Source organism: Sus scrofa, chromosome 6 (genome assembly GCF_054392235.1).
Source record: "Sus scrofa isolate SSC_HxYL_T2T_F1_AM1 chromosome 6, Sscrofa_HxYL_maternal_Yorkshire_Landrace_v2.0, whole genome shotgun sequence".
NCBI classification, from domain to species: domain Eukaryota; kingdom Metazoa; phylum Chordata; class Mammalia; order Artiodactyla; family Suidae; genus Sus; species Sus scrofa.
Genome location: NC_139388.1, coordinates 149,516,704 through 149,542,811, shown reverse-complemented (window position 1 = coordinate 149,542,811; position 26,108 = coordinate 149,516,704). Strand labels below are relative to the sequence as shown.

The following is a 26,108-nucleotide window of genomic DNA, read 5'->3' as shown; positions in this document are numbered from 1 at the left end:
CTGAAGAGCTTGTAAATAAAATTTGTGAAAGGTTAAACACTGAAATACACACACGGAAGTTGAGATAAGCCATTTGTGGGATAAATCCAAGAGATTGTATTTGCATGTGTTCTTGGACAGATGAGGCTGGGCTTGACTGTGACCAGAAAAGAGTAAGCAAAGCCCCAGTTACTTTAGGGGTCGGAGGGCCACGTGGTCAGAGGTGGGCGCTGGCCAGACTTGGAAGGTGAAAATGACAAGTCTCAGGGGCAGATGCTAGCGATGTCCATCCACACAGCATGCAGGCAAGAAGCAAGCTTAGCCAGCAGATCTGAGTATCGAGGTGCCCTGGGCACAGAAACCCCTCTAGCAGGGCAGAGCGCTGAAAGCAATTCAGCTGAGAGATGTGGCTAATGCTTAACCACCACCCCTGCCCTGATTCCTTGCTCACTCAGTCTCTGCTGGATAATTTGGCTGCTTCTGTGTTCATTTTTCAACAGAGAAAGAACAAGGCGCTCCGGCCAGTGTGATCTTCCAGTACTCTTGAAAGTTGATTTTCTCATTCTAAGTGAATCAGTTGGCTTTCTCATGACAGCTTGGCTTTTCCAGTAATTTGTCTTCAGGGAGGGAATGATCTGATCGTCCTAGCAGAGTGCCACCTGCCATCTTTCTTTCTTTTTGGAACTTAATGAATGGGCGACCTGCGGCTTACACATCGATGTCTCGTGTGTGCCTGGTGAATGCCGAGAGCGGGAGGAAGGGCCGGGCGGGAGAGGGCCAATGAGCCAAGTCCTGGCCTGGCGAGAGTGCAGGCCTTGCAGGTGGAGGATTCATCAGGCAGTGAAGCTGGGCTCCTTGGGTCTCTTAGGAGAGAGCCGGTCACCCTTCCCTGAAAATATCCCCTGGACCACGGTGACACATGGGCCTAAACACAGAGCACCAAAATCATCCATGCCCCCAAGGAATCAAGTTTGTATCACCTCACCCCAGGCAGGCCTGGTTTTTCCTGTTCCATGGAAGAGCCGTCTTGCCTTCCTCCCCCGGGCGTGAGAAAAAGTTCTGGAAATCTAGCATTGCAATCTTTCTACCTCACTTATAACCCATGGATGGCTCCCTAGAGCATAAAGTCCAAACTTCTTGGCAAAACCAGCCCTTGTGGCAATAGGAGTAAAAAAGATTATTGCTGCACTTATTTCATCAAATCAAGCCCCCTAATACCTGTACGGTGCATTATTTTTTGAAGTACTGGAAAAAAAAAAAACCATCGTCAAATAAACGGTGATACCCCATTGATGATAAGATATATCTGATTTCAGACAGGTTAAGATGTGGAAAATATTTGAGTCCTAAAATCACTGAAATACGGTATGTAAAAAGGTGGGAATTGCAATAGCTTTTCCTCTATTGGGAGAGACAATGCATTTTAGAGGAAAAGGATTCTGCTGAGTAGGAGCACATCATGCTTGACCTCATTTGTTGGTTTATTGGTTTTTTTTTGTCTTTTGCCTTTTCTAGGGCTGCTCCCGCAGCATATGGAGGTTCCCAGGCTAGGAGTCAAATCGGAGCTACAGCTGCCGGCCCACACCACAGCCACAGTAACTCGGGATCCGAGCTGCGTCTCTGACCTACATCCCAGCTCATGGCAACACTGGATCCTTAACCCACTGAGCGAGACCAGGGATCGAACCTGCCTTCTCACAGATGCTAGTTGGATTTATTTCCCCTAAGCCACAACAGGAACTCCCTGATTTATTGTTTTGAAAATAGCTGGCCTAAGGTGCCTAGGCCTGGGTAAGTGGAGAGCAAGTCAGAGAGACAGACAAATGCCAGAGGACTTGCTCTGCATAATAAGGTAACAGGAACGGAGCATCCCTCAGCTGCCAGGACAATGAGGGAAGGGAGATGTGAGCCAGGTGTGGACACAGCTCAGCCTTCCCAGTGCTGTAAGCACTCTAGAAGGACCTGGGAGCTTTGAGATCTATCCCCCTTCCATGGAGCCTAACTTAAGTGATTTTAGGTGTTCTTCATCTTGAACACAGGTCTTTTTTAAAAGATTCTAACTAGTGGAGTTCCCGTCGTGGCTTAGTGGTTAACGAGTCCGACTAGGAACCATGAGGTTGCGGGTTCGATCCCTGCCCTTGCTCAGTGGGTTAAGGATCCGGCATTGCCGTGAGCTGTGGTGTAGGTTGCAGACGCGGCTCAGATCCTGCATTGCTGTTGCTCTGGCGCAGGCTGGCAGCTGTAGCTCCGATTAGACCCCTAGCCTGGGAACCTCCATATGCCTCAGGAGTGGCCCAAGAAATGGCAAAAAGACAAAAAAAAAAAAAAAAAAAAAAGATTCTAACTAGTGAGACTGAGAAGGAGGGGTACAGGGGCCTAAGAAGATAGAGTTGGCTGGTAAGAACTTTCCCCTCGTGGAGGTGGCCAAGGAAAGTTAGGGCCATCCCGGCTAGTGTTTCAAAATAAGCTGTTTCCTATTCTGGGCTGTGTCCTTCGCTCTCCCAAGCACACAGCGTAAGCTTGCCACGCCCGCCGTCATGGAAGAAGAGCTGGTGCCCAGAAAGGATGGAGGGGGCACAGAGGACAGACATCAGCAGCAGAGGCCGAGGGCAGTGGCGAGGCCCCTATCACAGGTGAGCTGCAGGCTGAGGTGCCAGGTGGCCCAGCAGAGTCTCTCCTCCACCAGAATCACACTGAATTCTCAGTGATATCAGGTTTCCCACTGTTCCTGGTGTGGCTAGTTTGGCGTTTCCCAGGGGAATAGTGAGCCAAAGGATGATTCTAGAAAGCTGGAGGACTTGGGGGACACTCAGGACCAACCATTTGGTTACACCAAGTCTTTTATTATCTGTTCCTGCCCATGTTATTCCACCCTCTCTGCACTATATTCCCCACCCCACCTCCACCCTCTATGGCTTGGAAAATACTCATCCGTTCTTCAAGATGCAGTCAGAGGTGTATGTGCTCTGAGAAGCTTTTCCTGCACCCTTTCCTCATCCTCACCCCCCACCCCCAGCCCCACTGGAGTGGGTCGTTTGCTCATGCTGCCCCACTGAAGCCTGTGCAGCCCTCTCTGAGTGCCTGTGTCCTGGGCTGAATTGTGTTCCCCAAAAGGTATGTTGGGTTCCTAATCCTCAGTACCCGAGGCTGTAACTTTATTTGGAGATAGGGTCTTTATAGAGGAAATCAAGATAAAACAAGGTCCTTAGTGGGGGCCCTAATCCAATACGACCGGTGTCCTTAGGAAAAGGGAAGAATTTGGACACAGAGACGTGCACAGTGAGAACACCAACATGAAGACAAAAGTCAAGCTGCCACAAGCCAAGGAACTACCAGCACCAGCAGAGAGGCCTGGATTGGAACTTTCCCTGATGCCCCTGGAAGGAGCATGGCCCTGCTGCCACCTTGATCTTGGACTTCTAGCCTCCAGAACTGTGAGACCATATAGTCCTAAGCCATTCAGTTTGTGGGACCTTGTTATGATAACCCTAGCACACTAATACTTCTTTCAACATATCAGTGCCCTTATCTCGTTAGTTCTGATATCCCCTCCCTCTCAACTATAAGCCCCTCGAAAGCAGAGATGGCTTTAGTCATCTTTGTACCTCACCTAATGACCCCTAAAAGTTTGTTGAGTGAATCGGTGATGGCAGTGTATTCCCCAGTTTCCTGAATTTACTCATAGAAATAGGACCAGGTGGCCCAAACCAAAAAATGCCCTGGGGCTTAGCCTGGTTGCTGTGATCCACTCTGCCCACAGCTGTCCATGAGTTTCCTTAATAGCTACAGGAATGATGAGTACCCTGTTTCCAGCTGGGATTAAGTGGTCATCAAATTGTGTGCATTCCTTCAGTCAGTTCCTTGACAACTGCTGAATGACTAGGAACCAGGTTCTGTGCTAGGAACTGGGGATACAGTGGTAAAGACAAGCCCAGGCCAATGGAGTTTCTACACTAACAGGAGAGACAGATTAAGTAATGATGTAATTAGAGTGATGGTAAGTGCTGAGAAGCAGCACAGGATACCAGGAGAATAATTAACAGAAGAATCTGGTGAATTCTAGAACGCATCTCCGACAGAGTGATGTTGGAGCTGGGCAAAAGGGATTCAGTAAGCTAGTAAGCTAGACAAGATGGTAGCAGAAGCATGATCCCCGTGGAGGGCACAGTCCATGTGAAAGCCATTGGTTCGACAGTTATTTGTGGAGCCCTTCCTATGGGCCAAGCAGGTGTTCTAGATCCCAGGCCCACAGCAGAGAAAACAACTGATACAAATCCCAGCTATCGCGAAGCTTGCATTCAAGAAGCCAGAGGGAAGGGCAGGAGGAAAAAGCATGGCGGGTGTCTTCAAGGAAAGGAAGTGCAACAGGTCTGACCCACCGAATCTGCTTTGATCACCGCTGGACTTCCCACACAGAGAACAGTGCCTGCACACGGTAAGAGCTCACTATCTTATTTGCAGTGGATGAGTTCAGTTCAGCGAGGAGGGTGGAGTTGGGGGGTGTGTGTGGTGACTCTGGAACAGCCTGGGTTAACGAGCGCCAGAAGGTGCCCTGGAGTTTATAAGATGCTGTTGGGTCCTATCACTTTCACAGTCCTGTTTTTCACTCCTATTCGTGGTTCGGGTGGCCTTAATGATTCCCAAACTCTCTCAGCAATCGGGTGTTCTCAGCCTGTGAGTGGCATCTGGTTTTCAGCCCAGGTTCACAACGGTTGGCATCCTTCACCTAAACCAGGTTGTATGGCTCTCAGGTGCCAGGATTGACTGTGCTCAGAAACCTCGGAAGGAAAATATCGTGTCCTTTCTGTTCCAGTGGCTTCCTCCCTGGTTTAGGTCACCGTGACCTCTACTCTGGGTCATTAAATGAGGGGAGAGGCCCAATCCAGCTCCAGGGTAGGGGGTTCTATTGTCGAGGAGAAGACTTTGATGGACTTTCTGGTTGATAGACTCAGATTCTGTCTCTCTCTTCTCCCCTCCTGTTTTTTGCACAAGGAAATGTCTGTTGTTGGAGATAGAAAATACAGAGTCAAAATAAAAGTGGTCCATAATCCCCCCAACCAGAAATAACCCATGTTTGTATTTGGATGTGTTTTGTGCTCAGACTTTTCCTCTGTAGATATGCACATACTATATGTACCAACAATTCGGCAACATCAACAATGTCAACTTGCCACTGACTTAACCTTAGCAATTATTACAAGCACCTTTCCTTGTTAATAGATCTTTATGATCTCACTGTTTTAACTTCTGGCCCGGCCTGGTGCTACACCTTCCTGAATTTTCCGTGTCCAATTTCTCACCAGCCTGTGAGCACATCAGTCTCCTGGAAGCCATGTCACTTTCCTGTTGAAACCCTTTTAAGTGTGTCCCACGCCCCCTTTCCGGCATATGAAATCCAAATCGTTTCACCCCAAATTCGAGACCGTCCATGAGAGCACCAGGCCCCAAACCTGCTTGTCTCTTTTTTTACCTTCACTGCCTTTCCAGGTGTACCCAGTGCTCTAGTGAAAGCTGGTGTTTCCCAAAGTCCTTGCTAGCCTTTCCCATCTCTGCTCAGACTGGTCCCTCCCCCACCCAGAACACCATCCCTGCCAACTCCGTGGCTCCTAGAACCCCAGGCCACCTTCTAGGCCTGGCTCAGAAGCCACCTTCTTCAGAAAGCCTTGTTCCTCTTCAATAAATGTACCAGGAACCGAGCCAAGTGTTTTTTCCTTGTGGGGAAGAAAGATCATTTACCAGAAACTTTGCTGCTTTGGATGTGCGTGATTCTTGAAAGAGTCTTGATACACACAAACACACATTGTGGTAAGTTGTGCAAAGGAGGGTTAGTGATGGGGCAGACCTAGAATCTAGGACTTTACTCCACTAATGCTTTTCTCATTTCCAGAAAGTATTTGTATAACACATCTGTACATCTGCATGGATAGAGAGACAGATACAGATGTGTGCATGCATATGTATGCAGATGTACGTATGTGTGTGTATCAAGAATCTTGCAGTTTTTTTCTGGAAGCTGCCACTTCTAAGGTACAAGCTAATCTTCCTATGACATTTACAGGTTTCAGTTGACGATGGCATTTTATTAGGGAGCTTTCAGGGAAGAGACATCTGAGTCATAGTCTTCATAAACCTGTCCGCCTCAGTCAAGAATCTGGCTCCTCCTTGGTTTTGTGCTGTTAAATTGACAAATAACTCTTAATAAAGTCACAGAGCTGACATAATTCAGTTTGGGGACTGTGAGCTGATGTGCTGATGGCGGGTAAGTTCATGTTTAACCAACTAGAGTGCCTGGGTTAGCTCTTCCAGGAGAGCATGGGCACTTGGGGGCCAGATTCCCTTTAATGTCTGAGAAAGCGGCTTTCCCCAGCTTTGGGAATCGACCCTTTAGGAGACCAGCATTTTGATGCTGCAGAAGTGTCTAGGAGGAAGGTGGGAGGGAGGTGGACCTGGAGACTTTTACCCGAGAGACATTTAGAGTTTCAATAGTGCCCCTCTGGGGAACTGCCTTATTTCATGGTTCTCAGGTGTAAACATGCACTTCTGGTCTCCCCCGAGGCTGCCTCGCCAAATTGCTTGGCTGACCTTCATCCCTTGTTGATCTTGTTAGCTCAATCCCTACACGGAAGAGTCTGTGCTAGGCACACGTGAGGATCCCTGGGCCCTCCCTGTGCCTTTCTTGTTGATGGTGAAGGTGTCAGAAAGACCCCGATTCCAGACTCTGGCTCCTGTCAGTTTTAACTTTCCTTTTCCGGTGTCTCCCTGCAAGATCTCAGCCACTCCTGTGGCTTTGAAGGACACCTATGCGTATGGGAGTGGTCATCCCCATATCTCCATTTCAGATCTGGCTTCTGAAGTCAGACCCCTGTTATCCAACCACTGACGTGTCATCACCCTCTGGATATCTGCGTGGCTTCACCAACTCGATATGTTTAAAATGAATTCATCTGCTGTCTCCTAAACTCATTCCTCCTCTGTGGTTTCCTATCCAGAGGATGACGTGGCCCACCACCTAGCCCCTCAAGGAGGAAAGCTGGGAGGGGTCACTGACACCTCCTCTCCTTTTCGTAACACACCCCTGTCCCGCCCCCCAGTCCACTGCATGATTGGACGGTCATCAAGCTCTGCCAATCCAAATCCATCCTCTGCAGGTCTCTGCCAGCACCCTGCCTCCTGACACCAGACACCAGAGCCTCTTGCCTGGACTGCAGCAAAAGCCCCATGTCTCTTCTTGCATTGTCCAATCTATTTTCCATATAGCAGCCAGAAAGATTGTTTAAAAACAAAAAATTGCGGTGCAATAGGATCGGCAGTGGCTTGGGAGTGCTGGGGGTACAGGTTTGATGCCTGGCTTGATCCCTGGCTTGGCACGGTTTGATCTCAGGCTCTATAGAGTGGACCCAGTGTTGCTGCGGCTTAGTTCACTGCTGTGGCTTGGATCTGATCCCTGGCTGGGAAGCTCCACATGAGGTTTTTCGGGGTGGCCAAAAACCTCACAAATCTAATTGCATTTTACTCCTCTGCATATTTATATGATTGATGTCCCATTTCTTTTATTAAAAAACATGTAGAGTTCCCATCGTGGCTCAGTGGTTAACGAATCCGACTAGGAACCATGAGGTTGCGGGTTCAGTCCCTGGCCTTGCTCAGTGGGTTAAGGATCCAGTGTTGCCATGAGTTGTGGTGTAGGTCGCGGATGGGGCTCAGATTCCACGTTGCTGTGGCTCTGGCGTAGGCCGGTGGCTACAGCTCTGATTCGACCCCTAGCCTGGGAACCTCCATATGCCGCAGTAACGGCTCAAGAAAAGGCAAAAAGACCAAAAAAAAAAAAAAAAAAAAAAAAAAGGCAAGGAGTTCTCTTGTGGCGTAGTAGGTTAAGGATCCAGTGTTGTCACTGCAGTGACTTGAGTTGCTTTGTGGCACAGGTTTGATCCCTGGCCCAGGAACTTCCACATGCTGTGGGTGCAGCAAAAACAAACAAACCAAAAAACACATGCAAAACTTATGCCAGTGGGATGGAAATCCTGTGAAATCTGATTGTTATGATCATTATACAACTACAGATGTGATAAATTCATTTGAGTAATAAAAAAGAAAAAGAAAAAAAAAAAACTTATGCCACAGCTCATAGTGCCCTGCTTGACCTGGCTTCACCCTCCCAGTCAGCATCACCCCTTTGCCCCTCCCCCCTTTCTCTGCCCTAGCCTTCCAGGTACACCTAGATCCCCTAGACCCTTCCTGCTATTGTGGTGCTTCTTTCCTCTTCAGCTACTTCTCATCCACCTTTTACGTTCCAGCCTTCCATAGGAAAATCTGCCACCCCTGGGACCAGCTACCCCCCATTTATGCTCATTTGCACAGCGCCAGGCTGCTTCTCTGTACTGCTGGTCTCAATGACTGTTACTTGATCAATGATTTGCTTAGTGTTGGTTTCTCTTACTAGTCTGTAAGTGCCCTGAAGTTAGGAACTGTATCTTCTTTTTCCCCGGTGTCTTTCTGGCACCGAGCACAATGCCTGACATTTAGCACGCGTTCAACCAGTATTTGTTGGGTGAATAAAAGATGTTCAGAAGCTGGATCTTTCTGATACAGTGGGACACATTAGTAATTTCTGTTAGTGTCCTTCTGGTTTTGAATGGCGCTAGCCTCACTCATTGTGTGTGTGTGGATGGGTTTTACTTTTCCACCCTGAGCGTTTTCTCCAGCTGGGTAAGGCACTGGAGACTGGGGAAGGAAAGTGGACCAGGACTGTCATCCTGCCCAGAAGGAGTTCTCCAATTAGCAGGGCATAGCTCAAGTTCATGTTTTCACGGGAGGACACAGACAATGAGAGGTTTGGGAATTTTCATAGAAGCAAGAACACCTATACCGGTTATACTCCATGAGATCATTCACCTAAAAGTAGGCAGGGCATCAGAGAAAGGGTTATGGGCCCTTGTGGTGAACTGCTGTGGCTGTGGCCAGGTTAATTAGAGTCGGAGAACAGCCCAAGGTCAGAACAGCTGAGCTGACTCATCCTGCAGAGAGCAGTCAGGGGTCAGGACAGGTAAGGTGAGCAGGTTGGTGTTCACCACAGGGGAAGCAGACAGAGGACCATGGCAGCTCGGACTTGGTCTCTAGTGGCATCTCCTTGGCCGTGACAAGGCCCACTTGCAAGCTGCAGTCCTCTGTGTCCAGGCTGGTGGCTCCCCAACAAAGGCTGAGCCAAGGTCTTCAGACAAAAGCTTGAGCAAAAGGCCTACATTCAGGCAGAGCTGGGTTTGTATGTGGCACTCCTTGGGGCTGCATGATTCTAAGCCAGTTCCATCAACTCTCTGAAACCCGGTTTTCTTTTCCATGACATATGGCCGTACGATTTGTCGCTCACCAGGGAGATGAAAGTGTGTATGGCGAGTGCCACGCTATAGTTGATATGCATTAGTTACGTGTTCCGATTCTCCACTTGTGCCATGGCTATTGGTTTTGGTGGCTCTTCTATTCCCTTCCTTCACTGTTCTGGCCCCTCCTTCCCCCCACATACTTTCCCCAATATTGGAGAAACTTCTTTTTTTTTTTTTTTTTTTTTTTTTTTTTTTTTTTTAATTTTTTTTTTTTTTTTGTCTTTTGTCTTTTTTGTTGTTGTTGTTGTTGTTGTTGCTATTTCTTGGGCCGCTCCCGCGGCATATGGAGGTTCCCAGGCTAGGGGTCGAATCGGAGCTGTAGCCACCGGCCTACGCCAGAGCCACAGCAACGCGGGATCCGAGCCGCGTCTGCAATCTACACCACAGCTCACGGCAACGCCGGATCGTTAACCCACTGAGCAAGGGCAGGGATCGAACCCGCAACCTCATGGTTCCTAGTCGGATTCGTTAACCACTGCGCCACGACGGGAACTCCGGAGAAACTTCTAATGAAGGTGTGATGAGCAGGCTCTTTCTACTATGGGAGGGGGCCTGGGACCTAGGCACCACAACAAATATTTGTGAGATCCGTGGTTAGATGGAGGGGCGGATGGATGGAGAAGTGAATAAAATCTGCATTTAAAGGCTTCCACTGTTGGCACAGTCACCATGGCCAACAATGAAATCATCATGGAAAGTCTTTTAATTTCTAACTCATCTCCACCACAGACAGCAGACGACCTTTAAATGTCAGCCTCTTCAGTGAGGGCTCTGCGGCCGAGTCACCTTGCCCAAGCACAGCCCTTCCTGAAGTGACACCCCATCCCATCAGTGAATGACAATGCCTGATTATAAATATCTGTCATCTCCGTGGACTCTGACTTTGGAGGCCATTCTAATTTCAGGGTGCCTCCTGGCCTCAGCGGAAGCTATTGTTGGTCTGCATTTGGCTCCAGTCCTTCCTCTGCATCTTCTGCCCCCTCCCTCTCCCCCACCAGTGCTGGTCCCCTAGGGCACCCCCTCAGACACATCCTGTGCCCTAAACTCCAACTCAGAGTCCACTTTCCAGGAATGAACCTGTGATACCTTGGCTCACCTACATGGAGGGTCTAGGGACAGTCAGGCACAGCTGGGCAGAAAGTCAAGCTAGATGTGATCCCTGCCCTCGAGGGGCAGAAAGTCAAGCTGGATGTGATCCCTGCCCTCGAGGGCCTTGCAGTCTAGTGGAGAAAAGTGTAAACAAAGATGGCAGATTCGGAGTTCCGTCGTGGCCCAGGGGTTAACAAATCTGACTAGGAACCATGAGGTTGCGGGTTCAACTCTTGGCCTCGATCGGTGTATTAAGGATCTGGTATTGCCATGAGCTGTGGTGTAAGTCAAAGACGCGGCTTGGATCTGGTGTGGCTGTGGCTCTGGTGTAGGCCAGTGGCTATAGCTCCGATTAGACCCCTAGCCTGGGAACCTCCATATGCTGCGGGAGCGGCCTAAGAAATGGCAAACACACACACACACTCACACACACAAAGATGGCAGATTCAATTTAGTCGTCATGGTTAGATGGGAGGCACTAAGGAAATGAAAGGGTGGGGTGAGAATTTACAATAGGGGTCTTTGTCTCAGGGTCCAGGGGAGCCTCCCCAAGCAGGGAACCTGTGAGGTGACTTTATAGAATGAGTAGGGAGGACAGGTGGGGACAGACTGTCCAAGCAGAGGGGTCTACACACTGTAAGAAGGAGTGTATTGTGTTAGAACTATCCAAAGATCCGGGTGGCAGAAAAATTTCAATGTAAAGAAACAGCTTTGTGGAGTTCCTGTTGTGGCTCAGTGGGTTAAGGACCCAACATTGTCTCTGTGAGGTTGTGGGTTGGATCCCTGGCCTCGCTCAGTGGGTTAAGGATCCGGCGTTGCTGCAAGGTGTGGTATAGGTGGCAGACATGACTGCTGTTGCCATGGATGTGGCGTAGGCCTGCAGCTGCAGCTCCGATTTGACCCCTGGCCTGGAAACTTCCATATGCCACAAGTGCAGCCATAAAAAAGAAAAAAAAAAAGGAGCTTTGTTTTGTGGGTTCCTTCCTTTCCTTGCCTGAACCCATCACTCCCAATCTTCCATCTCCAGGTGGCATGTGGGATGGCCGAGCCTTCTCGCTCTTTCTTCTCTCCTTCTCTCCTCAAACCTGCTGCTTTCCTCCTTCAGAATAAGTCTATTCTGATCCCCCTTGGACTTTCAAATGAATCAAAAAAAATGAGTGACAATTGTTCCTTCTCAGATCATCAGGCTTCCAAGGGCCTTGGGTGCAATAACTCGCTTGCAGGTGTGTGGAAGGATTATGCAGAGAGGAAACGGCAGAGGCAGAGCCTGGAGCCAAGCCGAGAAAGGAAAACCTTTGCTTAAATGCCACACCAAAGGGGGGGGTGAAGTACGGGAGCCAGGTCCTGGCAGGAAGCAGGTCAATCAGAGGCCCGATTATCGGAGTGCCGGAAAGCGGAGTGTGAGGCCACGTCAGCTGGAAGATGGTTGATTTGTGGTCGAGGTACTTTTTATAGTCTTGCCTTGTCTCCACTGGGGAGCTGCAGCCTGGGGCCCTGCCTCGTTTGCAGGTGTGAGTAATGCTGAGAATGACAGGCTCAGCGGAGGGGGGAGGGCGGGCACACGGAGAAGGGGAGCCTTCTGGAGCCAGGAACCACACCTGTCTACGTTTTTCAAAGCTTTATCACCTTTGCAATTTAAGCAGTTTCATTTCCACTGAGATTAAAAGTGTGAGCAATTAGATAAATTATGCCTGATTTACTGCCCTCTAAGGAAGTGTGAGAGAATAACCTTGAACTTCATCCCACCCGTCAAATATCTTGGTCATAATTGCCTTCTTTGGGTCTTTCTTAAGAGGTTTGGATTTTTTTGGTTGAGTATGTGTATATTTTTTCTACTTAATATTTGTCAAGAATACATACATTTTTGTCAGGATGGTTTTGTTTTTTTCTTTTTTCTTTCTTTTTTTTTTTTTTTTGTTGTTGTTGTTATTGTTGCTATTTCTTGGGCCGCTCCTGTGGCATATGGAGGTTCCCAGGCTAGGGGTTGAATCGGAGCTGTAGCCACCGGCCTACGCCAGAGCCACAGCAACGCGGGATCCGAGCCGTGTCTGCAACCTACACCACAGCTCACGGCAACGCCGGATCCTTAACCCACTGAGCAAGGGCAGGGATCGAGCCCGCAACCTCATGGTTCCTAGTCGGATTTGTTAACCACTGCGCCACGACGGGAACTCCTGTTTTTTTCTTATCTTACAATCTGTCAGTTCAGTGACCTGTTCTCATCATGATATTTTGGGGAAGAAATATAGTTTTCATCTTTTCTTGTGCTGTAGTGGTGAGAGGCCAGGGGTCTGTTTTCCCTCTGCAGACCTTTCTGCTCGCAGCTCTCCGTGACTGTCTAGGCTTCTCTCATTCCCAGCCTCTGCAACTTGCATTCAGCCTTCAGCTGAAATGCTACTTTCTCTATTTCTCAAATGCCTTCCACCTCCTGGGTCACCACTGGGTGTCCCCCTGGGGGCTTTGACACCATAAGTGACACCCGCAGCCCCACAAGTACCACATCCTGCCACCTGCTTGAGTGAATTGTGATTGCTTTTAAAATTTTTATTTATTTAGCTTTTTAGGGCCGCTAGTGCAGCACGTGGAAATTCCCAGGCTAGGGGTTGAACTGGAGCTGCAGCTGCCAGCCTATGCCACAGCCACAACGCCAGATCCAAGCCACATCTGCGACCTACACCACAGCTCACAGCAATACTGGATCTTTAATGCACTGAGCGAGGCCAGGGATTGAACTCGCATCCTCATGGATGCTCGTCAGCTTTGTAACCTGATGAGCCACAATAGGAACTCCCTGAGTTTCAATTGTTGATGAAACTACAAAACCAACGTAGTTGGGTCGAGGCCGTGTTTGGGAGTTCTGTATTATTTATGTTGGGATAATCTTTCTATGTTGTATTTGAATAATGGTAATAAGAATTATGTTTGCTATTTAACTTTTATTTTTTTCCTTACTCATGTGTCATAAGAGGGAGTTTTGTTTTAAGAAACTCTTCAGTTTGTGTGTATGTATGTGTATGTGTCTGTACAGTGGTTAGTAAGACAGGTATAGGCCTGGAAGGGGTGTTTTTCTTCAAAGTTTTAAACTGTGACCCATAGTAGGAAAACATTATCTACCGTAACATTTCTTATGTAGTAAGAAAAACATTTTATAATTTAAAACATTTTATAATGTAAAATATTTGTATACACACAGATAGTTTTCATAGTATATGTGATATTTGATTTTATATGAACAACTTCTATGAGTCTGATATCTTTACCTTATTTTTAACTTGTATCTATGTGAGGAAGTGGAGACGGCGTAATTAAGTGATCAGCAAAGGCCACACAGCTTGTAAGTGTTGGTGCTCACGACTTGAATCCAGGATTCTGGTCCAGTCCTCTTTCTCATGTATATAATTTTGTACACCTACATTCAGAGAGTCAACGTAGAAGGAGCTCTGGTGTCCAGTCAATGTGTACATAGAACTGTCATCGATTATATGCAACATTGTTCAGAAATCTAACTGCACAACCCTGGATTGAGGAGCTGTGTGGCAGCATGGGACTTGGGAAAGCAACTCAAGGCATTAGGCAAATGACATCCAATTTACGGTGAGAGGTCAATTTTTACATCCACCAAGAAAAGCTCATGATTTAGAGTCCAGACTCCAATAATAGAAGGAGAATATCTTGAAGGAGTGAAGTGATTGTCTTCTAAGAGCATTGTATTTCGCTCTGTGTAGCACACTTTGCAACGAGAGACGAAAGACAGTGTTTTAAAAAGAAAATGCCTTGAGAGCTGAGAGGGCTCAGGGCCAAGCCACATAGGAGAAGATGGGAGAACAGACCTTGGAGGGGCAGCCTGGAGCTGGGGGAGGACGGAGTGCTTCAAATATGCTAAGGGCAGGCCCGTGGAAGAGGGCTGGGACTTTCAGAACAGCAAGGAGGCGGACTTCTGCCTAGCAGAATTGCGGTGTTTGCCTGAGTGGTGTCTGCCTGCCTTTCTTCTGGTCGTGATCCCATGTCTTGTTCAGGAAACAATCTCTCCCCTCCTCTTGGCTTTCACGTTTTGGCCAATGACTCTGTCCCTTGGTCCAGGTGATCTTCTGGCTCCGGGCGAAGCTAATCAGCACATCCCATCCTCTCTGGCCACAATGATTGATCCAAGAATCAGCTGGTGACTCAGTCAGTCTAATACGGAGTACTTTTTGTCTTTTTTTTTTCGGGGGGGGGGGTCCCCACCTGTGGCATATGGAGGTTCTAAGGCTAGGGGTCATATTGGAGCTGTAGCTGCTGGTCTACACCACAGCCACAGCAATGCCAGGTCTGAGCCACGTCTGCAATCAACAATGCAGCTCACAGCAATGCTGGATCCTTAACCCACTGAGTGAAGCCAAGGATAGAACCTGCGTCCTCATGGATTCTAGTCAGATTCATTTCCACTGAGCCACCATGGGAACTCCTGAAGTACATTTTGAACTTCAATGAGTTGTTGGTGAAAAGCCCCCCTCCCCCCCGTCCGCCCCGCCCAGGATTTGAGGCTCCAAGTATCTGAAAGTAAAGTGAGCACAAAGCTGAGCACAGCCAAGAGAACGTGTGACACTGTGCCCCCATTCACTCCTCCTGAGCCCCTAGAACCAGCTGTACCTGATGTCCCCTAGACCTTCCAGTTAGGGGAGCCAGTTTGCTACAATTTCGTTCCCTGGGAAGTGCACTCTGAGGCGGAGTTTAGGGTGCAGGATGTTTATTAGGGAATGCCGGGAGTGTCCTAGGGTGAACGCTTGAAGAAGGGAAGTGGGGAGGGAACGGAAGTTGCAGAGGGAGGACTCAAGCCAAATAGGGTCCTGTCAACAGCCTCAGCCAAGCCCAGGAGGAGCCCTGGGTGGCGATGACCCAGACATCAGTACTCTGGTATTGATTAGTCAGTGGCTGTGGGCTGTCCAGGAAAGGCTGCTGCAGGGAAGCCATCCCTGAAAGGGGTGAGAGTTCAAGGTTGCCTGTGGGCAGCTCCTCAGCAGCTGGTGCTGAAAGTCCTTCATTAGGAGGGGGATCTGGGTAGCACCTCCAGGGTCAACTGCACAGTGTATTCCTTATTTATTGGTTAATTTAATTCCTTATTTATTAATTCCTTATTTGTTAGGAGCAGTTTCAGTTGGGCTTTCTTGTCACTGGCAATTGAAGAATATAATAAGGAAACATTTTCCGTATATGTAAAGGGCCGCCTTGGGGGGTAGGGAGCTCCCCATCACCAAAGATGCTCAGTAGAGCCTGGCAAACTAATTTGAAAGGGAAGCGTCATGCATTGGAGGGCAATGTGAGCTGGATGACTTTTCAGTGTAAGTTTCCCTGACTCCAGGTTGTCTGGAAGACAACACTTAAGGAAATTCTGGTTACTTCTACTGGACTGATGTGTGGACATCACATGGACACATCACGTGGACATCCAGAGCATCTCACATCTGATCACAGCAAGTCAGATTTCTCCTCATTTCCCTTGAGTGGAGACTTGGAGGAATCTGACCTGTGGGATATTGCTTAGCTTGCTCAGGAAAGAAAGAAACACTTTCTTTTTTGCCACTGGATGCATCCTAAAGGAGCATCTTAACTGACTCCACCAGTTCTCACTTGCCACACCCCCAGAGCCAGGGGCCAACCTCACTTAATACTGTCTTCCAGCCTCTTGTCAAGTTTTCCTCCATTTCTGTCCAGTCTGAGTTTTTTTTTTTTTTGAATTTTTGCCTTTTCTAGGGCCGCTCCCACGGTATATGGAGGTTCCCAGGTCAAATCGGAGCTGGAGCCGCCGGCCTACGCCAGAGCCACAGCAACGTGGGATCTGAGCCGCATCTGCGAACTACACCACAGCTCATGGCAATGCCAGATCCTTAACCCACTGAGCAAGGTCAGGGATCAAACCCTGCAACCTCATGGTTCCTAGTTGGATTCATTAACCACTGAGCCATGACGGGAACTCCCATTCTGAGTTCTTCACATGTGTTCTTGTCTCCAGCCTCTGGCCCCTTGGGACACTGTGTGTCACTCTCTGAGTCAGCCTTCACCCGCTGCTTGCTAGGTGGTCTGTCCTCACACACTCTCCTGGCCTTGGACAACAGGGCTGAATCTACACCGCCCCACCCCCGCCCCACCGCCCCCCGCCCCTGTCTGAGTCCTCAGGCCTCTGGGCTCCAGGCATCCAGCTCACGCCTGTCTGGAGGATTGTCCACTCCCTGCTTCAGCTCCCTCTGACGTGGCTGCTTCTCCAGCCCTGTGGTCTGAGCCTCAGCTGAGTGTCTGTGAATCTGGCAGGGAGAAGAGCAGGCACCCTGTGTGTGAAATGAGGAAAGGACTCTGCACTCAGTGCCTGGAGAACCAGAGTGGAAGCCCCAGGGGGCTGTGCCACTCACATGGATCAGCCACTCTGTGTCTCTGAGTTCTGATTCCTTCATCCATGATGTGCGCCTGCCCAAACTCACAAAGTTGTCGTGGGACTAATCGCAGTCTTGGTCGCCCATGATTGAGCTTTTACCACGTGCTGGGCATTCAGCTTAGCAGTTACCATTCTTCTTAATCCTCTCAAAACAACAATTTAAGGGTGGCATTTTTATTTTTATTTATTTATGTATTTGTCTTTTTAGGGCTGAACGTGAGGCATATGGAGGTTCTCCTAGGCTAGGGGTCAGATCAGAGCTATAGCTGCTGGCCTACGCCACAGTCACAGCAACACCAGATCTGAGCCATGTCTGCGACCTACACCACAGCTCATGGAATACCGGATCCTTAACCTACTGAGCAAGGCCAGGGATCGAACCTGCGTCCTCATGGATCCTAGTCAGATGCGTTTCCACTGAGCCCCGATGGGAACGCCAAGGGTGGCATTTTAAAATCCTGATTTTATAAATGAGGAAATGGAGGCTCAGGGAGATTAAGCACCTTACCCAAGATCACACAGCTGGGCTAAAATGTGAACCCTGCTCTGCCAACTATGAAACTTTTGCCACTGACACACTTCACTATAAGATGAGGAACACAGAAATGCTTTATAGTGGTGAGACGTCTTTTCCACGCATCAGCATTTATTAACATTTCGAGATCATCCATAAATCTCTTTGGGTCTCAGATGTGCAGGCACTGCCCTTTAGGGATGGTGCTGACACATTTGTGGGCAAATTGCAGAGATAACCATCTAAAGTTCACAATCTTTCACATCTCTAATTTCTTCAGCCTCAAGAAATACACGCCTATCAAATAAGAAAAAATAAGTGAAAGATGTTCTGTTACTGAAGATGAACTGGGATATTTGAACCCAGAGGTTGATCCCAAGATCAACTTTGAGGTAACAACGCTCGGCTGGATGATTAATGTCTTTGCCCCGTACAAATATGCCTCCAGTGGGCACAGCCCTCATCCTGTGATCCAGCCTCTTTGGGCAGCAGAGCCTTCGGTCCATGAGCGGGCCTGGAGCTCCCATTTCCTCCGTGCTGGCTGCAGTTCTTGCCCAGAAACAGGAGCAGATGCTGAGAGAATCTTTGATCCCACTCATCCAAACATTGCATTCAAAGCTGGCTGGAAAGATGCAGGGGATGTGGCTGGGCGACTCCCAGCTGCCACGCATGCAGTGGTCTCCGAGTCTCTTGGCTCCCAGGTGGGTGAAACTCTGGTGGTTCTGCAGGCTCACCATGTCCAGAAAGAAGCTGTTGGAAGGTGGGTGCTGTTGCTGCTGTCACCTCTTAGATAAAGAAAAACTGATTCAAAAGCCAGATAACTCCTCATGGAATTCAGCTCAAGGCTTGAAGACTTTCTAGCTTCCTATGAACCTCAATACCAAGAACCACAAATTGCAAATGTATTAGGTCATTTTGTGTCAAAAGGAAATCATCAAGCCCCTAGAATTTTTCAAAAAAAATTTTTTAAATATTTTGTCCTTTTAGGGCCACACCCGTGGCATATGGAAGTTCCCAGGCTAGGGGTCTAATCGGAGCTGTTGCCCTGGCCTATGCCAGGACCACAGCAATGCGGGATCCGAGCCACTTCTGCGACCTACACCACAGCTCAGGGCAACGCCGGATCCTCAACCCACTGAGCAAGGCCAGGGATCAAATCTGCAATCTCATGGTTCACTAGTCGGATTTGTTTCCACTGAGCCATGACGGGAACGTCTCAATTTTTCAATTTTTGAATATATCCTCTGGGTTCTGCAATGGCCCGGACAGTGTTATAACTTTTTTCCTATTGAGAGTTTTTATTTTTTTCCCCTAGAAATTGATTTTATTTGGTATTCTCAAGTCTTAGGTTTTGTAATAAGGGAAAAAACTCAGAGTTTCCATTGTGGCTCAGTGGAATCGAACACGACTGATATCCATGAGGATACGGGGTTCGATCCCTGGCCTTGCTCAGTGGGTTAAGGATCTCACGTTGCTGTGACTGTGGTTTAGTCTGGCAGCTCTAGCTCCGATTTGACCCCTAGCCTGGGATCTTCTATATGATGTGGGTGTGGCCCTAAAAAGTGAGAGAAAAAAAAGCACTCCATTAAAAAACAAAACAACTTACCAGCTTTGGAAGTTCTGCTTGACCTAGCTGACACCAGAGGGTGGCGCCAGAGAGGAAGTAGCCAGCAGAAGGAGCAAGGAGGCTCTTGACATGAAATCTTTTGTCTTCAGTTTCCAAGTGCCACCACTTAATTTGCCAGGCTTTCTGTCTTGCGCGTGCCAGCAGCATGGTTGCTCTTCTTCCTCACAGTGTAAGGAGGTGCCCTAGGGTTTGTCCATAGCTGGTCACCCAGAGTCCTTTAGGAAGCGAGAGCAGTTCCCTTCTGCTCCAGAGACAACACTCATTTGCTTTGGAAAGGCAGCAGGTCCTTACAAATGAGCTTGGAAGTACTGCCCTTACTTTCACTGTTACTGCCCCAGTCCGCGCTGCTCCTTGCTCTTTGCAGGTCTGTTGCTTCCACATTTCTGGAAAATGTTAATGGATGGCTCACATGGGCCGAGGTGGGGTCTAAGTGCTTCTGTGGGTGTCAGCCCAGAACTTCCTAACCCAGCATAGAAGAGTGATAGGTGGCTCAACCTTCGATCCCCTTACCCCTGGCTGTGAGCAGATTCACCCATTTATGCCACAATAACGTGTGTGTTGTGCCAGGACACAATATGAATACTGTATTTTTTTTCTCTGGGCGCTATGATGTAAGAAAGTTGAGAAACACTGGCCTCATTTGACCTTCACAACTTATGGGGTAAGCTACTATTTGTATTCCCATTTTACACGTCAGAAAATGGGGGCTCTGTGGGATTGCTTCTCACCCCAAGTTCTCCTAGCTGTTAAGTAGCCCAGCCAGAAGTTGAACCTAGACAGCTCCCCTCTAGAAGTTCCATGCTTTTGATCCCAGGCCAGAAGTTCTCAACCCTGGCTGCATAATAGACTCTGAAGAGTTAAACAAAAGAAGATGAAACCAAAGCCAAGAAACTGTCACTGAAACGTAGCCTCGGAAGACGTGATGACTAAGTGTAATGAGGTGACCTGGGTAAGTTTCTGGGACAGGAAAAGGACCTTAGGGGAAAGCCGAGGAAATTGAAATAAAGTGTGGACTTTGGTTAATAATAGTGCATTAATATTGGTTTATTAATTGTGACAAATGTCCCATACTGATGTAAGATGTTAATAGCAGGGGAAACGAGGCATGGCATTCATAGGAATGCTCTCTATTACATTCGTCATAATTCTGTAAATCTATACCTTCTAAAATAAGTTTACTATTTAAACAACAACAACAACAAAGTCTGGGGTCCCAGCTTAGCGTCATTAAATCAGAACCACTGGAGGTGAGGCCCAGACATCAATATTTTTTTAAAAGCTCCCCAGGAAATCAAGGGTTTCATCCAGGATTGGGAATTCCTGCATTGCCTTCCTGACAAAGAAGCTGCTGGAGTACAGGGATCTTGTCTTGCTGATTTTCATTCCTCTCGCACCCAGGCTTTGGCCCAGGTTAGGCATTCAGTACATGCTTGATGAATCAATGACTAACTATCTCAACCTTTCCTCAATTCAGCCCTGAGATAATCAACTCTAAGGAGACGAGATTAAATGAAAACATTTCCTGTGGTCAGGCAACAAGTCTATCAGTGGGTACTGATTATTTATTACGAGCAAGCAGCTAGTAGCTGCCAGGGTTGCAAGTCTGATGGGAGCCGGTGCCTGTCCTCAAGGTGTATTCCCTAGAGAAATGTGGCCCTGTGTGGGGAAGCAATTAAGTAGGCGGGGTCTGAAATCGGATGGTCTAGGTTCAAATCCCAGTTTCTCCATTTGGTGGCTGTGTGATCCTGGTCCTTTTCTGAACTGTCTTGGAAACCTTGAGAGATGTGAACATGAAGCCAAAACCGAGGCTGCTGCTGTCTGAGTTGGAAACCCCAGCGAAGAAATTGATAAAATGGAATGGGCTGAGTTTTGCTTTCGCCGGTTTGGTCTCCACAAGATGTATTTCCTGTGTCAATTGAAATTTCTCTTCTGTCTCAGATGTAAATCACCTGCACAAATCACAGGAGCCTCTGTTGTAATGACGTGAGCAGCTGAGATCTGGTGGGGTTCTGACCTTGGGCAAGGAGGACAAAGGAGAAGTTGGGTCTGGAGGAATGAGGAAGTGGGTTCCTCCTGGGCCTGCTGGATTCTGCTTGGGCCATTTGGCCCCCATTCGTGTGTGTGTGGGGCACCTGGGAGAATGACCATCGCTAAGGCTAATGGATGGTTTTCTAAGTGCTTTACTTGCTAGGGATCATTCGTGTTCACATCATCCACATGAAGCCATCCTTCTTGTCATCACTCCCATTTTATTGATGATAACACTGAGGCCTAGAGTTAGGTAACTCAGCCAAGGTCCCCAGGCTGGTAAGTGGAAGGACAGGATTTGACATGCATAGTCTGGCCTGCAGTGTGTGCACTGATCCCTCCCTTCCCTCCCCCTTGGCACAGGAGATGCAGCCTGGTTTTGCAACAAAAGCACCAACTTTGGACTCAGGCAGAGGGAGGACCTGCTTTGGCTCTGCGACCTTTGGGGTAGCCCTCAGCATTTCCAGGCTTCGCTTTGCTCATCTGCAAGGTGGAAATCACACCAGGGTTGTTTGGAGGACTGAGATCATATATATATATATATATATTTTTTGGTCTTTTTGCCATTTCTTGGGCTGCTCTCATGGCATATGGAGGTTCCCAGGCTAGGAGTCTAATAGGAGCTGTAGCTGCCGGCCTACACCAGAGCCACAGCAACACAGGATCTGAGCCACATCTGCGACCTACACCATAGCCCATGGCAACGCTGGATCCTTAACCCACTGAGGGAGGCCAGGGATCGAACCCGAAACCTCATGGTTCCTAGTTAGATTCGTTAACCACTGCGCCACGACGGGAACTCCAATGAGATCATATGTTTAGCCAGCCTTTTCCACTGTTCCATTCTCAAGGTTTCTTCCCCATCTCCCCACACTTTCCTCCTCTAACCCTATATCACTTCCACATTTCTTCACCTTAGCTTTTCAAAGCTAGCAAAAAGGAGCTCCTGTTAGGGATCAGTGGGTTAAGGACCTGGCGTTGTCTCCGTGAGGATGTTAGTTCAATCCCTGGCCTCTGGGGTAAGGATCCAGTAGGTTGCAGAGGCCTAGGTCGCAAAAGCAACTTGGATCTGGTATTGCTGTGGCTATGGCATAGGTCTCAGCTGCAGCTACAAGGCTAGCAAAGAAGAGCAAAAATCTTCCAGGTCTTGGCCTACTCTTCTTTTGTTCCCCCCTAATTCTTTTTTTTTTTAAATTATAGTTGATTTACAATGTTGTGCCAAATTTAGCTGTACAGCAAAGTGTCCCAGTCATACATATATACATTCCCTTTCTTATATTATCTTCCACCATGGTCTATTCCATGTGACTGGATATAGTTCCCTGGGCTCTACAGTAGGGCCTCCTTTCTTATCCTCTCTAAATGTAATGGTTTGTATCTAATAACCCCAAACTCCCCATCCATCCCTCTCCCTCTCCCCTCTTCCTTAGCAAGCACAGGTCTATTCTCTATATCTGTGAGTCTGTTTCTGTTTTGTAGAGAGGTTCATTTATGCCATATTTTAAGATTCCACATATTTAAGAGATATATGGTATTTGCTTTCTCTTTCCGACTTAACTTCCCTTGGTAAGATAATCTCTAGTTGCATCCATATTGCTGGAAATAGCATTCTTTTGTTCTTTTTATGGCTGAGTAGTATTCCATGACATGCATGCACCCCATCTTCTTAATCCATTAATTTGCTGATGGACATTTAGGTTGCTTCTGTGCTTGGCTGTTGTGAATAGTGCTGCAATGAACTTACAGGTGCATGTATGTCTTTTTTGAATTGTAGTTTTGTCTGGATATTTGCCCAGGAGTGGGGTTGCTGGTTCATATAGTAGTTGTATATTGGTTTTCTGAAGAAACTCCATATTGTTTTTCATAGTGGTTGTACCAATTTACTTTCTCACCAGTAGTGCAGGAGGGTTCCCTTTTCTTCACACCCTCTCAGCATTTGTTATTTGTAGACTTTATTAGTGGTGGCCATTCTGACCAGTTTGAGGTGGTACCTCATTATAGTTTTGATTTGCATTTCTCTAATAAATAGTGATGTTGAGCATTTTTCATGTGCCTACCAGCCATTTTGGAGAAATGCCTATTTAGCTCCTCTGTCCATTTTTCACTTGGGTTGTTTTTTGTTGTTGTTGGGTTGTATGCGTTCTTTGTATATTTTGGAGATTAAGCCCTTGTCAGTTGCATTGTTTGCAACTATTTTCTCCCATTCCATGGGTTGTCTTTTCTTTTCTTTTCATGGTTTCCTTTGCTGTGTAAAAGCTTGTAATCTTGATTAGTTCCCATTTGTTTATTTTTGTTTTTATTTCTATTGCCTTGGGAGACTGACCTAAGAAAATATTTGCATGGTTTCTGTTAGAGAATGTTTTGCCTATGTTCTCTTCTAAGAGTTTTAAGGTGTAATTTGACCTACTATTCTAATGGGAAAAAAAAACAAGAGCTGAATTATTAAATCTACATGTATACAAATACACATGTGTATATGTACATACACATATACTCATTATATACTTGTGTGTGTGTGTATGGATAAATAGACATAGATATTGGTATAGATATATAAAATCTTTGAAAACTCAGTTAAAGATCCAGCTTCTTCTGTTATGAAAGATCCTAGATTCTGGTGTGGCATAGTGGATACTGGGAAGAAAAGGTCGTGACCTATTTAGTGACATGAGCCTAAGGTACAAGAAAGAGTGGCATGGACCATGCTTTCCACAGGGATGCAAAAATGGAGCACTCAGTTTGGCTGAAGGAGTCCAGGCAGGCTTCTCAGAGAAGGGGCAGGCTTTGGTGAGGTGGAGGGCACCAGCTGTGACTGGAGAAGACCTTATGGAAGGGACTAGAAAGGGCAGGATGTGAAATTGTTGGTCAAATGCCGATATGAGAGGTCCTGGGGAGCTGCAGCGTGGACATGAACACGGGCTGGTCACTCTCTCTGTGTTATTTCCTTGGATCATCTGGACAACTCACACAAAGATGCCCATTTTACAGAGAAGGGAACTGAGGTTCAAGGAGGTTAAGTCACTTGTTCTAAACCACACAAGTTAAGAAACAGAAGCACCACGATATGGCTGATGCCATAGAGTTTTCCACCCTGAGTATATAAAGGTGAGGGAGTGTGCTGATGTGCAAAGAGGGACCAAGAAAACAGGAGGCTGAATGTTAGGGCTCCACGGCCTTTGTAGCCCACAGGGTTGTCATGTGTTCAAGTGAGATCATGTGTTTTTATTTTTATTTTTTTAAAAATACACCCATCAATACTCAAGTTTTCGCCACTTCTATTTTTTTTTCATTTTTACTTCTAATATTTATTTATTTACTTACTTATTTATTTATTTGCTGCCCCATGGCATATGGAGTTCCCGGGCCAGGGATCAGATCCAAGCCGCAGTCTGGACCTAAGCCACAGCGGTGGCAATGTCAGATCCTTAACCCAATGTGCCAGGTCAGGTATCGAACCTACATCCCAGCTCTCCCAAGATGCTGGCGATCACGTTGCACCACAGCGGGTACTCCAGATCACGCATTCTTAAATTCATTGCCTTGAAAGTGCATGGCAAGTGTAGGTGGTGTTGGCACATGGGGAATGACGTTGTGTCTAAGTTTCAGAAGAGCATCTAGGCTCCTCAAAACTGGGGAGCAGTTAAACGTGCATGGTCTTTGACATCAGACAGACCTGGGTTCTAGTCTTTTCTCTATGTTACCTCTCACCTGCTGTGTGGCCCTGGGCACATCCCTTTCCTGGGCCTTACTTCCTTCATCTGTGAGTTGGATAGGTTGTACCCAGTGAGCTGCAAGTTCCCTTCCTGCCCCCCATGATACAGTTCTGGGTCTGCCTTCACCAGGCATCACATCCAGGCTCAGATTCACCTTCAAGTTGATCTGCAGAGAGCCAGACAGTCTCAGGAAAGGACACATATGTTTATCATCGCTTAAGAGAAATCCCATACTTGATTGTTCTACTTAATCATAAGACTAGTTGATGCAAAAATTCAGAAGATATTAAAAAACATAAAGAAGAACATGAAGCCACAAAATAAAAATTTCAAGGATGCAGAAAAACATAAGGACAAATGCGAAGTTCGTCTAGTCTGAGACACTATTAACTTTTTAGTGTGTGTCACCAAAAAAATGTTTTAATTAAAAGAAATTAATATATGCAAGTCAGTATTTGAAATCCTAAAACTTTTTGTATATAATCTTCTCTCATCAGTTAAATATAAAGGATACTCTACATACAGAAACTTTTTTTTAATTCTAGTTGGAATGATTTAATCAATGAAAACATTTTTTGAAAAATTAGGTGAATATTTTTGGTATCAATATCAATCGTTTCATTGTTAGTGTGTTTGCCAAATAGAAAGTGATAAGCCTATTGGGTAATGTAATTATTTTTAAAACTCTTTACAACTTTGCACCTTGCAACTTTTAAAAGATCAGTCAAATACAAATCTGATAAATTACACTTAACGTCTTCCGCTTTAGGAGATAGTGGTGCTCATCTCAACCAATGGATTGCTTTATGAAAAGCCCACTCTCTGTAACATTCTGTTCATTAAGAAAGATTGACACAAGACAGCACTTTGGGGAGGGGGTATCTGGTGCATTAAAGTGACAGAGCCAAGCTGTCAGTGTCTGTCTGGAGCCTTCTGTCAGGAGCTGGGATTCTGCAGCTGTCTTCCTTTCATGCTATAAATGATCCAGCTCATTCATTCTGAGCTTAGTCCCCTGGAAAGAGGAAGCCATCGAGAGGTAAAACCCCTGAGTGTGCACTAGTGAGTGGGGCTAAGTGATGTAGCAGGTGTATGAGCATTTGCTTACCCAAGCCAAGGAGAAACCTCTATCAGTCAGGAGAAGCCAGGTTCTGCTGTGATAACAAGCCCCCCCAAGTCTCATGGCTGAACACAATAAAAATTCATTTCTCACCGAAGGCTCTCATTGGTAGGCAGGTGGACTCTGCTTATTTTAGTTGCTCAGTGACGCAGGCAGACAGAGGCTTCATTTCAACACATGCTTCTAAGAAATGTGGCACATTCTTAATGCTTCCATCTGGAAGTGCTGTGCGCAACTCACATTTTACTGAAGAAAGCA

At 47.1% G+C, this 26,108-nt stretch overlaps 1 protein-coding gene and 1 long non-coding RNA gene across 3 annotated transcripts in view; one reads left to right on the top strand and one right to left on the bottom strand.

Annotated features, from left to right (window-relative positions):
- The window catches only part of LOC110261213 (uncharacterized), a 171,907-nt gene that overhangs the window by 87,360 nt on the left and 58,439 nt on the right, over nucleotides 1-26,108 (top strand). The window contains exons 4-7 of one of the 2 annotated variants that reach the window (XM_084959062.1): nucleotides 2,486-2,612; nucleotides 3,224-4,414; nucleotides 6,038-6,238; nucleotides 13,733-17,680. In XM_084959062.1, coding sequence (XP_084815188.1) covers nucleotides 2,486-2,612; nucleotides 3,224-3,479 — 383 coding nt within the window. In that variant the 3' untranslated portion in view covers nucleotides 3,480-4,414; nucleotides 6,038-6,238; nucleotides 13,733-17,680. Of the gene's footprint in view, nucleotides 1-2,485; nucleotides 2,613-3,223; nucleotides 4,415-6,037; nucleotides 6,239-13,732; nucleotides 17,681-26,108 lie in introns of those variants that run through there. The other variant, XM_084959063.1, reaches the window with a different exon arrangement.
- LOC146402874 (uncharacterized) lies at nucleotides 17,478-21,001 on the bottom strand. Its single transcript, XR_014805175.1, has 2 exons — nucleotides 18,972-21,001; nucleotides 17,478-18,150 (listed from the first exon to the last, which is right to left on the bottom strand). It is a non-coding gene; the product is annotated as an uncharacterized LOC146402874 (long non-coding RNA).